Genomic DNA, 15,904 nt, shown 5'->3' with positions numbered 1-15,904 from the left:
GGTTATACTACTTATTAACCGAGAGTGAGGTCATTACAGGGGAATCTTAGACCGAGGCCGTGATGTATTGACCGAGCGACAGCGAGGTCAATACATCAAGGTCGAGGTCTGAGATTCCCCTGTAATGGCCGAACGGACGAGGTTAATAAGTTATTTATTATATGGCCTTTAAGCACTATTCAAAAAAAAGAGTATAATCAAGGGAAAAAACACTGGAGGTAAAACTCGCTCTCTGTGGCTCTCTTCGTCGCTCATACTAAAGAAGTATCGGTATGCTTATATTTTTCTTTCAGTTATTGAAAAGATAGTTATATTTTGTCGGCATTTTTTGTTGTTTTTTGCCCCCTCGCTAGTAGCTTTAACTCACAACTCAAAAAACCGTCAAGCCGAGAAAAAGTTTCATAATGCCCGGTCATTACAAGAAAATAATGCCCGCTCAGCCGCCAATCAGAGCGCGCGTACTATTGTAGACATATAATAAAATGGGTTAAAAGTACTGCTTTTGCCATTTAAAAATATCAGCCCTGCCCACTCTGATAAATATGTAACTGTGTAGTATATAATGTACCTCTCAAAGTGACAAATAACTAAAGACAAGGTGCTGTTACTTTTCTCACACTTAAGTGGAGAGGAGCACAGCTTGACAAATAAGTAGTTTATGAGGTGTTTTAAATATAGACTTTAAAATTATTTGTTTTCACTTTTTGTCTCTCTAATCTTTGTGATGTTTTTCAATCGTTAAAGTTAAAATGGTTGTTGCAAAACCTTCCTACAATAAGGTGTTGCTTAAAGTGTTCATGTGTGTTTAATTGGTCGAGGAATAACTCTTTAAAACTATTCAGACAAGGCTAACTTTAGTCGGTGTAATTTAATAAATATTGTTAAGTCTAATATGAATTTTATTCCAGCTCAACTCATAACATTACAATAAGTGGTAATCTTAAACTCACATTAACTTCTTATTTTAGCTCCAACCAGAGTTCCAGTGAGTTCATCTGCAACTTTCAAGGCACCACCAGCTCGTACTGTCAAGAAAATTGTTCGTGAAGCAGCATACCCTTATTGAAGTAGTTACAAATTTTTCTAGGGATTCTCGTTTGAATCTAAAGCCTTGTTAATAGAGTTTTGATAAATTTCTTACAAATTATTACAAGCACACGCCTATATTCCATGTTAAAAAGGTAGCAGTGTGCTTATTTCCCGTTCTGTTACATTGTAGTGTAGAGATGACAGCTATTTTCATAAGTGTTTTTTAGTCATGGTTTCTTTTGCTAAACATTGAAATGTTAATCAATTTAATTTCTTTTTTGTACATAATTGAAGAAATTTTGTGCATGGAGCCTTCGGTAAACGTGGATAAAGAAGGAAGATGAACACAATTAATGCCTTACCAAGTAATGTTCCATTCATTTAAACTTACCGGTATAAAATGATTATTTTGGCTAAACAGTTACACCATAAAAAAACCTTTCCAGTTGTTAGGCAATGTCATAATATTCCAGGCTTGTTTTGTTGCTAAAATTTAAACCTTATGTTATCCAATACATTATGTAGCATATAAAACAGGTCAAGGTAAAGTATGTGACATGTATACTGGTACTCTTAAACCCTTTTTTCATCTATGAGATGAGAGATTTATTTTCTTTTATAATGTTTAAATTATCTAAAACTGCATGTCATCATGTCTGATACAACAAACGTTTAACTCCTAAGTTTTTGATAAACAAGGGCATCGTCAGCCACTAAATGGTTAATTTTTAAAAAAACTTAATTAAACCTAATGTTGTTAAGCTTGTATGTTAAAATTAAATAACCTCTTAAGCTACCTGTTGTTATTGAACTCAATAAAGTGATAAACATTGCTAAACTGTTTGGTCATTCCACTATGGTTGTTTTTAAGAAATTGAAACATTAATCTATGAAAGATCACAGAAATTTCTTAACTATACTATAAAGAATAATCCCTTGGCATGAACTCTGAACTAAATGTTATCTTTGTGACCTTTCCTAAACACCTTTACAATCAGAAAAAAAAAACATCTAAATCTTCACTGAGACATAAATGAATGACACATTTTTTTGTAAAACCATTGTTTAAATATGTAACATTTAAACAAGAGAAGGCTTCCAAGTGGTATCAAATATTTTTGAGTAAAATATGGTTATCTAAATGGATTGGACTACTATTTTCAATAAATAAGTCCCAGAGTTTTGCATCTATTTTTATAAACACAATGTTTTTGTTTGTAATAATTATTTTGTTCTGTTGCTCTCAAATTACTCACCGTTTTATACATTTATAAATGTTTTATACTTCCTTGAATTTCTTAATAAAGAATTTCTGGCTTTGAAATGTTAGGTGGTGTCAAAAAACTAAACACGTCAATGAGCCATAACATTTGATACATTCTTTAAACATGGATGAAGTATTAAACACTTCCAACTGGAGAAGGCTTCCAAGCAAAATCAATATATTTTTTGGTAAAATGTGACATAAATATGTCCCAGATATAGTTTTATGTGTATTTTTATAAACATGATCGTTTTGTTTTGAAACCGTGCTTTGAATACAGACAAAATGTATGTCCAGTTATTCAAGAATTACTCAGCTTTTGAAATAAGGAGTAAACGTTTTTTAAACCTCCTGTTATATATCAATAAAGGCTTGGCTATTTTGTAACTGAGTGATCTCTCAACGTCTTATTCTTACTGTAGTATCATATGCAGTTTTAAAGTAAGGTAAAAAAAGTACAGAAGTACATGTGTACATGTATATTAACACTGGCTTCCTCTTCTGTTGTTGAATCTATAGAACAGCAACTTCTATTTGAACCCACTTGCAATACACATCCTTACTGGAATCAAGTTAAATAAACAATTTTGCAACTAATTTAATTCCATTCTAACATGGATGTCACTTGTTGCTTGTTTTTTATCAAGTGTAAACCTTTGCTGATGCATCATGCCCAACATCAGGTTCAAATAAACGGTAGGAGTCAAATAAACGCCGGGTTCACCAGGCTACATGTAAGTTTGAAATAAAAGCCAAAGACGCTTAGCGAAAAGAATATGGTAGCTCCGAACCAACTTTGCTAAAGGTACCGAACAAAAAATGTTTGCCATAACTTCCTTCACAGACGTGCATAGCTAAAACCTGAAATTGCAGAGGGTGTAATAACATTAAACTTGCGCTAGTAATTATGTGGATTAATACCTACCAGACAGCAGAAAACACTCCTTTAAAATTATTCAAATCAACTTTTAAAAAAACGTCGTAGTAACACATGAAGAAACCAAGCTAAATATGGAAACTGCCTAAAGCTTTTGAGAACAAAATGAGCCTTGAAGAAGACTTCATTCCAGCAGAGTAATGATCTGAAGGTAAATCTATTGTTTTATTAATGGTTACTCTAAAAGCTGTTTTAAGACCCCATCTGGAAGTTCAATTTTTAAATAGCCTCCCCTTTCTCTAGATAGTAGATTGTGACAATTAATTTTACGAAAAAGAAAACAAGGTTTTATTTACACTTTTAAAGTTGTCCATCCACCACATTTTCTTTTTGTTGTTACTTTTTGTGAAAATGTGTTACTAAACAGCACTCAAACTTTGGAAGCCCACTTAATTTTTTTCATACACACTAACTGATTATGATTTGAAATATTATAAGCCACCCCATCTCAACAATCCCACTTGACTATTAACCCCCCCCCCCCCTTCCAAAAAAAGGTGGTCAGAAGAAGAAATAAGTACCCCTAGGGCTTAAGACAGCTTTTACAGTACTTGAATTATAACCCAAGGATAAAATATAACAGGTTAATTTTAAAGGATAGATTAATTGCTGTTACAATAAAAAACTGGATTGTACAACAATGTGCATTCTTAGAAGGTTAAGTATATTTTTCTTTTTGTTACAGTCACTGCTTGTCAAATTGATATTAACCCTAAATGCAGTGATGGTTGTTAATCTTAAATGCAACGAGTTTAAACATTAGCCTTAGTTAGCTCTTTAAATTTGTTCTACTCAACTGAAGAAATCACCTGTTTTACCTTGTTTTGGCAAAAACAAGGTCATCAAATTGAAGTCGTCAATCTTGCAAACTTAAAAATAACCTGGATTTAAGGTAAATAATTTATTGAAAATGGACAGATGGTTGACAAGCAAATTTTCGTGTTCAGTTCTAGGTTTTACATTTTAAAATAAATTGAAATAAAGTGGCATCATCTTCTAAATAATGACCAGTAATTTAGTACACAATAATTTTCCAATGTGAAATCATTAGGTTATGATTGAAATTAAGTCATGGAATTGCCCAGTGATGACAATTGATGTCACTCTATTGTTTTTCGTTTTGTCTAGTTAAACAGAGGAAAATGGAACTCTCAGTGTTGAAGATCTACTAATTTCCTAATGTACCTGTACAAGGACATACAGCTGGAGAAGTGCCATTACTCCTGTCCATTGGAGGTTTGGATTGTAAGTTGAATTTTTTAGGTAGTAGATAAAATATGAGCGGGAGATCTGTATGGGCGTTTACAATGGCGAGTCGTTAGGCGAGCCATTGTAAACGGCCATACAGATCGGACGCGAATTTTTTATTCTACTTGTGAAATGAAAACAATAAATTGAATGGAAAGTTTTGTTATGCGAATCAGTCAAGATCTGTATCAAAAGTTAATGAATACTAATTAGCTGAGCAGGAGTCTGTATCAAAAGTTAATTATATTGTTTGATTTGTATTGGGGTTTACAGGGGTGTACATGTGATCTGAATACTGTGCTGGGATTGGTTTGCACCCTCATGAATAGTTAATGAATTTTACAATTAACCTTGTGAAGTTTACAGTTTAGCAGCTTTTCATAAATTTTATTTGTAATATCTCATCAAAAAAGGTGTGAAAATTAAACCAGAGTTCTTTCCCTTGATAGTATAAACCAGTCGTTTTAGTGATGGGTTTTCAGATGCCACATGCTTTATCAAGGACATTGATGGGGTGACACCATTTATCAGTGGTTTGAAGAATTCAGTCTAGACTTTGCATGTAAAACCTGACACATGGGTTTACACAAATTGAAATACAAATAAAATACATGGCTGCTTGGAGATATGAAATTTCTCATGTTCAAATTGATATCTCACTTGTTTGCATAATTGTGGCAGCTTAAGTAGCAACTGACTGTAATAGTTATAAAGGTTCTGAAAACTAGCTTGTCTGGGGATCAATCTAGAGTAGGGATTTTTGGTATGTACAGTTTGTTATTATGGTTGCAAAGTGCAGCTGAGCATGGGGTATAGGGTAAGGGTTTTAGAGCTCCAGTAACACACCACCCAAAATTCACTGACTACCCACAGCCATGGTAAATTAACAATTAATTGTACTGTTTCCTCTGTTCCTTTCTAGATGCCAATATCCAACTCCACAACGGTTAAGTGGTGGCTGATCACTACTTCATGCCTCAGGCCTCTTGTATGACACCAAAGAGGGATAACGTGGCCTTGCGTCTACTCCATGGGAGCTGACTGGATTTTTTTTAAATCATTGTTTTCTGTTTTTTAACCAAACACAACTAGTGTAATACTGGACACTACATGATACCATGCATCCATCAAAACTACTCTATATTTATTACATTATCAGTCTTACAATTAATGAATACTAGTTTACATTTACATCATAATAATAAATTAACAATAATAAATTAACAAATTCGAGACTGTCCTTTTTTGTGACTTGGCTGATTCTCACTTACACATGTAAGAGCACAACCTGATAACCTCACTAGTGTACACTGCAACACACACATGTATCTGTAGGCTTATTAAAAAGTGAACACATTTATCCTTGTGTTTGCGATTATTCTTGTGTTATGTTACGTGGTGAGGGTGCCGTGGCCCTAGCAGTTAGCCGACTGGACTTGGATCAAGTAGTTGGTACTCGAGCCCTGTTTCTGTTCTTGGGCAAAAGACGGGGCAGAAGACTTGACTCCCAGTCCGCCTCTCTCCAGATATACAAATGGGTACTGGCAAATTTAATGTTGGGGTGACCCTGGGGGTGGAGGTAGAAGTACTGCTAGTCTCCATTTTTCTCGTTAGCTGATTTCTGTTATTTGAATATTCAGGTAAAAATCTGTTAATGAGCAGAATGGTCTACGCTGAAAATGGTCACTTTGGGCAGTTTCTAACTCTTTACCCAATTCCTATTGGTTTAATATTGATGTCTGTATTTCCCCGTGAAAGGTATCCTTTTAGCAGAGTTGCTTCGATCTTACCTTGATAAGTTGGGACTTAGCTAGGAAAGATCGAAGCAACTCTGCTAAAAGGATGGTTCGAAATTTCAAGAGAAAGAAAATACACGTTAAATATTCAAATAAACATAATGTAAATATTTCCTTAAAAGGAGGATTTCTTGGGCAATTGGGTGCCCGTTTGAAAGAGTGCGATTCCATGTCTATTGTGTGCAAACTTTCGAAGTCACGTCTCTTATGGAGAGGAATTCTCTGAATATTAAGACAACAGAATCCGTTAATTTCTTACTCGGTACTGATTCCTGTTGGTTTAAATATTAAATTAATTCCATGAAAAGGTCTCTTCTATTGTGTGCAACGTTTGGAAATACGTTAATGAGCAAAATGGTCCGCCTTGAAAATGGCCAGTTTTTGCAAATTTTAGCTCGTTAGCAAAATCCTGTTGTTTCAGTATTTTGAAAGGCAAATATCTCCGTAAGAAGGAGTATTTGCTACACGATTGTGTGCGCGTTTGAAGGGGTATGCCTATGTTGTGCGTGTCGAAGTCGCAAGTCTTTCTCGCAAAAAAAATCCGCGGAATATCCAAGCAACAGAAATCTGTTACTGTAAGTCTCAGTGCTGTATTTTCTCGATTAAACGCCGATTTAACTCAAAGACTAAAATCTAAGATCAAATACTGAAAATATAAACCGAGACAAAATCAGGAATCATTCTTTGCATGCTGCAACACTTTCTTTCTTTTCTATAGCCTGTGTCAAAAAACCCTCCACTCGTCGCCTTATAGCTTTATATTCGCGGTTTTGCTGATTGGTCGATTTTATTCTCACATAATTACCGTATACACCTAATTGCAATAACGTTATTGACTGGTAGCTATTACAGAAAACTCACGCGCTAATATCTTTTCACTTATGGTGTAACAAGATACAGTTGAACCTCTCTAATACGTACACCGAAGGGACAGAGCAAAGTGTCCGTATTAGACAGGTATCCATATTATAAGGGGGTTAAGTTTATACGAATTTGTTCCCTGGGGCTGAGACTATAGAGGTTTTTTTTCTAAACAGAATAAAAGAAAATTTTGTTGGGACATTGGAGATCGTCCGTAATAGGGAGGTGGCCGTATTCCCGGGGTATCCAATCGAACGTTCGGTAATCGAACTCAATCGAACACCAATCGTTCGATTGGGTTCGGGGTCTGTTTGTTTATACTGCGTACATATTGTACGGTGCACCGTTCCCCTAATCCTTTTTTGGCGATTCGTCATACTTCGGGATAGGACGATTGTCTGCACAATAGCCACGGGCACAGCAGTCTGCCACGAAGTTGGGAGAAATTTTGCCAAATGTGTGTTCTTCACATATTAAACACAACTGCCTGTGTTGCAGTGAATGAAATGGTGCAAATTCTGTTTGAGTGTAACGGTGAAAAGCAGGGCAGAAACCATATCCTTCCTTCTAATATAGGAATGTAAACAATAGTGCATTTCAGTTATTTTACCGTTGTTTTGTTATCTTCTACCAAATATATTTTACTAAACATTGACATTCAGTTCGATATTTGGACATTTTTATATTTATTCCATTCAATAAAAGTTGATTTTGATTAGTCCTGCGTGATTTACTTATCAAGAGAAAGATTCCAAACAAAATCAAACCCGATTGAGTTCGATTGTGTTTGATTATGTCCGATTGGTTCGATTGGTTCGATAATCGAACTCACAGCAAAATAGATGTTCGATTTTGTTCGATTACCGAACCCGATCGAACGATCGGTGTTCGATTGGGTTCGATTGATTTTTGGTTCGATTTTGTTCGGTTGCATACCCCGGGCGTATTAGAGAGGTGTCATCCTCTGGGTGAAGTTTATTTCTGCGCTTTCCAGCGCTGAATATAGTAAGATTTCGGCTTTGGAATCGATCTAAAATATATATACACCTAATTGCAATAAGGATGTCTTAGAAAAAAGAAAAAGGCATGCGCAAATAGGGGTTTATTAAGCGCATGTTCCAGGATAGCCTGTTCCAGGCCCATCAATTTACAGTCGAACCTCTCCGTACGGACATGTTTATGAGCTTGCGGCTATTTTGCATTCACGTGTAACTAACAGTATGTCGTGATTGCACTTTTTGATCAAGACTAATTTAAGATTATCCTAAAATTGCATAAAGTATACTTTGTTATTCCAAATTTGGTATTTTGCTTGATTTTGAGGGGAAATTTTGGGTATACTGGGTACATGCTTTTCAGGTATACTGGTATACCACTTACCCCCCTGTCCGACCCTGCATTTTCACCATGAAATGGATGTTTACCTCGCCACTGTTGTTGACAAAGCGAACAATTACCTTGAGGCTTTTCCTTGAAGCATGTGTCATTCGCAGAGACCAGCAATGCCAGATATTTAACAATTATTATACATAAGAATTACTTTGAAACATGTGATTGGTCGAGAGCATTCAGTCAATATACAGTAGCATGTGAACTTGACATGATAACCCAATATCTGCAGCAGATATTGGGTTATCATGTCGAGTTCAAAGTCCGCCTAGTTTCCAAGCCCCTCGTCCGTGTAGTGCTGTCAAACTTTTGAAAATATGGCTGAGCGATTCGCCTCCGCTTCCGAAGAGGAATTAAAAGTTTTGATCGTGAATAAAGATTCTAAAAACACCAAGAGAACAACAAAAACAAGTGTAAAAATTCTGAATGATTATTTGAGGGAGAAGAACCTGGAGGAACCACAAGATAAAACTGCTTTAGCCAATGTTCTGACGAAGTTTTACGCCGGTGCTAGAAAAAGTGATGGCAAATTGTTTAAAACGTATAATAAAACAATTATTGAATTCGGTTTTCGCATGATATCGTGAATTATCAAAACCTCGTGTCCGTGTTATTTGCCTCAGCCTTCGGCTTCGGCAGATAACACAGACCTCGGTTTTGATAATTCACGATATCATGCTCAACCTCATCCAATAATTACTTATTAGTCATACAAATCGCTTCGCAATGTTCACCGGTCTCGCGCAGTTCGCGTGTTTTGTTGTATTCAGTCAACCGCGCACGCGCAAATGTGAACCGTTAAGTTAGCTGTTGCTTTTTTCAAACCGAAGTCGTAGGTTTGCGGTCGAAAAGTCTTGTTACAAATTTTACTGTGAACGTTGTTTTCATTCCACTTTAGTCAGCGTCAGACCGTTTCAAGAATTTGTTATGTCAACTCCAGACTGCAATTTTGGTATTTTCAGTTGCTAATTTGTCACTCTAAAGCGCGAAGGGCAAAGATTTTCAGTCAAAACGGCGAAAAAATGACAACGTAACGAAACCTTTTTTTTAGTTTTCCTAGTTAACGTTTTATTTAACGTTATGTTGAAGTCAGAATTTTACATCTACACATGTATCAACATATCATGAAGCGGAATATTTTGGAACTTTTAACGGTAAGTATTGTGTTAATCGTTTATAAAATCAAATAATTGATAATTAAGTCAGGAAGTTCAAACACTACAAAACAGCTAAAGAATAGAAAGAGAATCTGAACGCTTTATTTACTTTTTTTAGGATCAATCGAGATCACCAGCCAGATGGGAATCAGTTTCAACTTTGCGTTTTCGCGCGAAAACATCTTAGTCACCAGGCTTCCCGTTCAGTGACGTCCTGAAGTGACGGCGCAAACAGTTACCATGGAAGTTGTCATAGCAACTTATCAGATTGAAAATTTTTCGCATTTGGTGTTGAGCGCTTGCTGAAGCACAGTGCAAAGAGAATTGAGAAAAGATGGATAGTACTTCGTGTTTATCAAACACTTCAGCTGAAGAGTTTAGCGACTTTTACAGCCAAAATACTTTTAGCGATGTAGAGACTGGGAGAACGGGCGGATTTTATGTTGGTGATCTTCCGTGCACAAACAAACATGAGCCACTCGACGCTTCACACGTGGCGCGAATCATGGCTAGAGAGGTGGGCGTTTCCTTTTTATTGCTTTAAGTTTTCATCGAATTAACTGTCCAGCTTTGCGTTCCTCTTACAAAGGATAAAACTATTACGTTCGCGAGTGAGCAAAATATGAGAACAAATGTTTCAAAAGCGCGCGATTGCGATATAAGAATTTGATACATTTAGATGCCAAACGTTTTTCTTTTGAAGAAATGACAACTGAAGACGAGATCGAAGAGATCATTAACATTTTGATTAAGCGTTTCAAGTGTTGAAATAAAATAGGACCAGAATTGGATTTGTCTCATTTTAAACTCTATTTACTGATTCGGGAAAATTATTTATTTATTTCCGCCTGCACCGAAAAAACAAAAAGTGCGCGCGCGGAAACTCACTCTTTCAATTATGACGCAAATTTCCACGTTTAAAATGAAAATTGCACAACGTAACTATCCAAAATAAAAACAAATAAGATTTCGTTCATAGTAGCAATAGCCTAAACATGAGCGCTTCAGCATATCTGTTACCTTTGGTCATTACCTTATTGGTACTAATATATTTTCGCGGGCACTTAATTTCGCGAAAAAAAAAGTCGGCATATTTCGCAGATCTTTATTTTCGCGATTTGCGTGCAAAATTATTTTCTTAGGGAATTATTTTTCGCGAAAATTAAAAAACACATTTCATTTTGAGAATTTTATTATTATTTTACACTTCTTACAACAAAACCAAACTATATAAAAAACACATCTTGTACTACAGGCAAATTCAAAGACATTATCCTTGTGCTTAACGTTCTTTGCAATTGTATAACGCATATTTACATTGTAGCCGTGAATTATACTTGGCTAGAGCTATGTGTACCATTGGCATAAAGTTTTTGGGCCTCTTATTTGTAGGCATGCCATAGAGCTTTTACACATTATACACAATACGTAGACAAAAAAATATAGGAAGGTATTCAATTTCGCGACATTAAAGTTCGCGGAAATTTTTTTTTTAAATCGCGAAAATTGCGAAATTAAAGCGACCTGGAAATTAGTACCAATAATGTATCTCTTATCTTACTGTCTTTCCAATTCCAGCAGTTTTTGTGATACCATCTCCTGTCCCCACCACCACAGATAAGTAGTTTTAGAAAATCAGAGTTAACTCGATATTTGGATATTTTTTTCTCTTAGTACAAGCAAGAAAAGGAAGAGCTTGAAGAAAAGATTGCTGTCCTCGAAGCACAGTGTAATGGTAAGTTTAAGAATGATTTATAGTAAAGAGAAGTTGGCGTTAAGTATCTGCTCGCAACTCAAAAAATTTAAGTAACGAATTAACTGTAGGCTGCAGAGTAAAGAATATGCGAATCAGTTATAACCAGTGACATTATCATCTTTGACAATTTTACTCTCTATTTTATCTACCATGACAGCTAAAGAAAAGGAAATCGCTTATCTGAAAGAGAGTGTGTCGGCAAAAGACAAGGTAATTGCTCATCTTAAAGAAACAGTTTTGGAGCTACATCAGAATGGGCAAACAACGGGGTCAGAGTTATCTGAGCAAAATGGGCAAACAACGGAGATTGATTTTGCAAAGCAAATGGAGACAATTGATGGGGAACTTGAGAAAACGAAAGAGAATATCTCCCAAGCTGAAGAAAACCTCTTTAGAAAGAAAGCAGAGGTGGAAAGTCTTCAGATTGAGCCACAGTTATTTAATGGTAAGTGGCTATAGTAAGTAATGTCGAGCTGTTGAGGCGTGGGGTTAGACGACGAAGTTGGGAATTAGCGATAGAAGGGAAAATCTGTTACTCAGTTCATTGACAAAGAAATAAAAAGAACAACGACGGGTTTGTACTCTCTCAGTGGCATCATTAAAGCGACCTCATACGGTCAACTCCCGCCTTGCGGTCACCTCGCGATTACGGACACCCCGTTATTACGGACAGGACTTAAAGTCCCGGTGAATAAGAAATTCTGAAAATAACCTTCCGTTACTACGGACTTTCTTTATTGCGGACACCAAATGCCCTCAGTGACTAACATACATGGGTTCCAAAGATGTATGACCCATGATTAAGTCCAAACACTTGTAAGCTATAAGTTGCTATAAACTACCGTAATCACACCTTAAACTCCGAAAATTAGCCCCCACACTCGATATTTATCTTTTTGTCCATGATATCGAAACTGTGCGACTTCGTTAATTGGCGTTGCACGTTTGCATGTATTTTACCTCGTTCCTTTTTTCTCTTGTTCAGCCAAAGATTACTTCGACCCTCAGCCATCATGGTTTGACACTTTGTCAAACAACACTGTATGCCTCCAAATTCACAACTACCCAGTCCGAGCAAAAGATCTTGATGCTAACAGGATCAAGGGCTCTTCTGATAAGAAACATGAGAATGCAAGGATCTCAAAGACAGCTGAAGGTAAGACAGGCGAAACACATGCGGTCCATTGAAGGGGGCTGATCAGTGTCCAATGCGTCAAATCACAGTAAAAGAAAGATTTGTCGGGGTTTATGAAGCGGTGTAAGGGCTATTTCCAGGGCTTCAAAGCATAAGCAATAAATAGATTAATTTTTTCATCGCTCCAAGGGCTTTATCAACCCCTAGCCGCCTTCCGCTTTGCTCTCACCATGCCCCTCTCCACCTCTCAAATCCGGTTGTCCATTCCTACCCCCACGGGACCACTCAATACTCCACTACTTTGAAAATTTTATTTTTCTTTTCATGATAAGCCTTCATTCTGAAGCCTTTCCTTTTATTGACTCCAGTTACACAATATGCATTATTTAAACAGTCGTAACTACGTTGTTATAGACTCACTTGCAGCGTTTATGGCCCGTGACTTACACAAGTGTCTAAATCAAAATCAAACCATGGCCAAAACATTTTCTTGTGTTGGTGCTGATTTACTCCCTGAGAAAGCAAGGCGCTTCACTTGGTGAAATTATAAATATTGTTATTTCTTTTAGAAAAAAGCTGTGGACCACCACAGCTCGCGCCTGTGAACAGCACTACTTCACCCCAAGCTGATCAAAACAAGCCAGTCGTAACAAAAATTGAACCAAACAGAACCGGTAATTCTCAGAAGCGGCCCGTAAACCCATTTAGGAAGGCAGCAGCGAAAGGTACATACAATGAAACATACAATACTGTACCCTTAATATTGGAATTTGACAGGACGATTACTGCTTTATTTGGTCTTATTTGTGCCCCAAATCTTCATATTTTGTTTCCTTTTAAACAGTGTATTCGTTTTTAGTAAATGATAAACACTATGCAGTGTGAACAAAATGGAAAATTTCGAATTCACCATATTTTTTTTAGGGAAGAGTCAACAGGTGAATCATCAATCACCTCTATTTACACCCGTGAACGGCACCGCTGTTACATCCCAAGCTGGCCAGGACAACCCACCGAACCCAACTCAAAGAAATGGCTTTGAAGCTAAGGCGACCGGCAGCTCTCAAAAACCGATAAACCCGTTCAGAAAGGCAGTGAAAGGTACGGAAACACACACACAAGATTAGTTGTAATACCGAACTTTGATAAGGGATATTTATATTTTAAGAAAGCCACTCTGATCAAACGTTTTTATCTGCTCTGTAGTTGCAAACTAGGCTGTTCCAGTCTCTTGGTAGTTGGGGAAAAGCGAAAAACGCGGGCAAGCGAGGAAAAAAATGAGCGGGACGAAGGCGAAGGTATTATGGTTCCTTCGCTCGCCTTCGTCCTGCCTCGCGTCTCTTTCCTCGCTTGCCCGCTTTTTTTCGCTCTCCTCCAACTACCAAGAGCCTGAAACAGGCTACTTGCAAACTTGTTATTGCTTATTTCTTATACAGAATTTCGTAAGGACTTCAGTTAGTTAATATACAAATCTTGGATGGAAGAGGGCTTATATAACCGGAATATTTTTTTCGTTGCGTAACAAATGGGCCTTTAACAGGGAAGGCTTATAAACGGATATCTCAAAGAAAAGATGTTGATCTAAGAGCAAAAAAGAGCAAAGAAAAATTTGAATCCATTCCCTTGACTACTGTGTTTCTGAGGATTTCTTCAAGGCAGTTGCCCTGGGGGCGCGGGGGGACTCCCATTTAAACGCTCAGGATGCTTTTTGTCTCGCTTAGGGGAGTTAAAGCCCATATTTTTAGCCGTCAAGGTCTCGTTTATGGCTGCACACGAATAAATATAAAACTGTCACACTGTGTTGTCAGTCTAGACCGATCACACATGAAAAATAGCCAGTCGTGGCTTGAGCCACGCCTAAATTTTTCGCGAGTGAAGCCGTCCCTTTGAAGGTGAATATTCCTGTTTTTTGCTTAGGCAATGGATACGCCCATCATCGACCATTACCGTTCGATGGATCTCAAATGACTAACACTTACCCGGCTTATCCGTTCACTCAGACAAGTAGTGCCCAGCCGTTCCCTGATATCGGTATGTTTAATAACGCACGTAAATAATCTTTAAAATTTCAGGGCATTCGCTTTCTGCTGTTTAAATTACCTTACTATAGAAAATTAACGATACATGTTATTAACGCGAATTTCAAAAATTCACGTTAATTTTATTTATGTAAACACGTTTACTATAAGCATCTAACCAGAACTTTTCTTAAATTCGCGTTAATTTTATTACGAGTACATTTTGTTCGCGTTGTTAAAATGCTTCGTTATATTCCTATAATAAGGTAAATTATTGGACTAAATTTAAAGTTTGAGCGCGGCAACTTGTTTACATACAAAATATGACACTTTGAAGAATAACTTTGAACTTTGTATCAGTAGAAACCAAAAATGCTTTGACATGACAAGAGAATTTAAATGGAGTAAAAACGGACTCCGGCTTACAAACTCAGTTATCTTCACATGTAATGCACTGTAAAGGTTTGTGTGACTCGTGCAGCTTAGTTTTCTAAGTCCACGGTGTTTTATTGAGTGTAATTTTGTCAAAGAAGAAACAATAATATTTAATCCCGGTTTCGGAGTCCACAAAGCACTTAACTATGAATGTTTTTCACTCAGTGTCCTTTAGCTTCTATATCAGTATGAAGCAATGTACAATCATTGGTAATATTAAATTCTTTGTATGTTATTTTACAGAACAAGAAGGCTTCTTGAGTAGAACGTTTGGAAAATTGTTTGGATACTAGTAAGTATTTTGAATAAAGTTAGTGAACCATGCTAAATTACAGTACACCTAGTTACAGTGAACCATGCTAAATTACAGTACACCTAGTTATAAACCCGTCAAGACGTCAACGTGGAGCTTGTAGCAAAACCATAGCTCAGTTGCTTCCTTTCCGAAGGCGCTTGGGGCGTGTATAAAGCTTGGGGTGCTTAGGGAGAAGGGGCGCGAAAGGGATCGACTACTTCGTACTGGCTACTTTTTAGTGTAGCCTTGGAAACTGTATCAGGCTTACAGGGTAAAAATTAATAGAAAGGTAAAATAGTTGCAGGCTAGTTAAGGTTAAGCCCGCATACGAGCCAAGTGGCTCATCAGGCCGGAGCTTGTTCCAGTTTCTGTAGCATTAAGCGGCTAGGAGCATTTCTACTCCCCCCTGGATGGGATGCTAGTCCATCGCAGGGTTACCCCCAGCAGTAAATTTGCCGGTACCCATTTATACACCTGGGTGGAGAGAGGCACTATGAGAGTAAAGTGTCTTGCCTAAGAACACAATGCAGTGCCACGGCTAGGTCTCGAACCGGAACCGTTCGATCCGCGCCTCCCACAGTTGC

General features: G+C 37.1%; 1 protein-coding gene across 3 annotated transcripts in view; it reads left to right on the top strand.

Annotated features, from left to right (window-relative positions):
- The window catches only part of LOC144645967 (uncharacterized), a 23,578-nt gene extending 8,206 nt beyond the window's left edge, over nt 1-15,372 (top strand). Inside the window, exons 1-8 of one of the 3 annotated variants that reach the window (XM_078505479.1) lie at nt 9,935-10,198; nt 11,356-11,416; nt 11,595-11,882; nt 12,423-12,593; nt 13,142-13,297; nt 13,497-13,673; nt 14,490-14,603; nt 15,269-15,372. In XM_078505479.1, the coding sequence (XP_078361605.1) occupies nt 10,016-10,198; nt 11,356-11,416; nt 11,595-11,882; nt 12,423-12,593; nt 13,142-13,297; nt 13,497-13,673; nt 14,490-14,603; nt 15,269-15,318 (1,200 nt within the window). In that variant the 5' untranslated portion in view covers nt 9,935-10,015 and the 3' untranslated portion in view covers nt 15,319-15,372. Of the gene's footprint in view, nt 1-9,934; nt 10,199-11,355; nt 11,417-11,594; nt 11,883-12,422; nt 12,594-13,141; nt 13,298-13,496; nt 13,674-14,489; nt 14,604-15,268 lie in introns of those variants that run through there. The other 2 variants (XM_078505480.1, XM_078505478.1) reach the window with 2 other exon arrangements.
- The last annotated feature ends 532 nt before the right edge of the window (nt 15,373-15,904 follow it).

Source organism: Oculina patagonica, chromosome 3 (assembly GCF_052425735.1).
Source record: "Oculina patagonica isolate OP01 chromosome 3, crgOcupat, whole genome shotgun sequence".
In the NCBI taxonomy this organism is placed as follows: domain Eukaryota; kingdom Metazoa; phylum Cnidaria; class Anthozoa; order Scleractinia; family Oculinidae; genus Oculina; species Oculina patagonica.
This window is presented reverse-complemented; position numbering and strand designations above follow the sequence as displayed.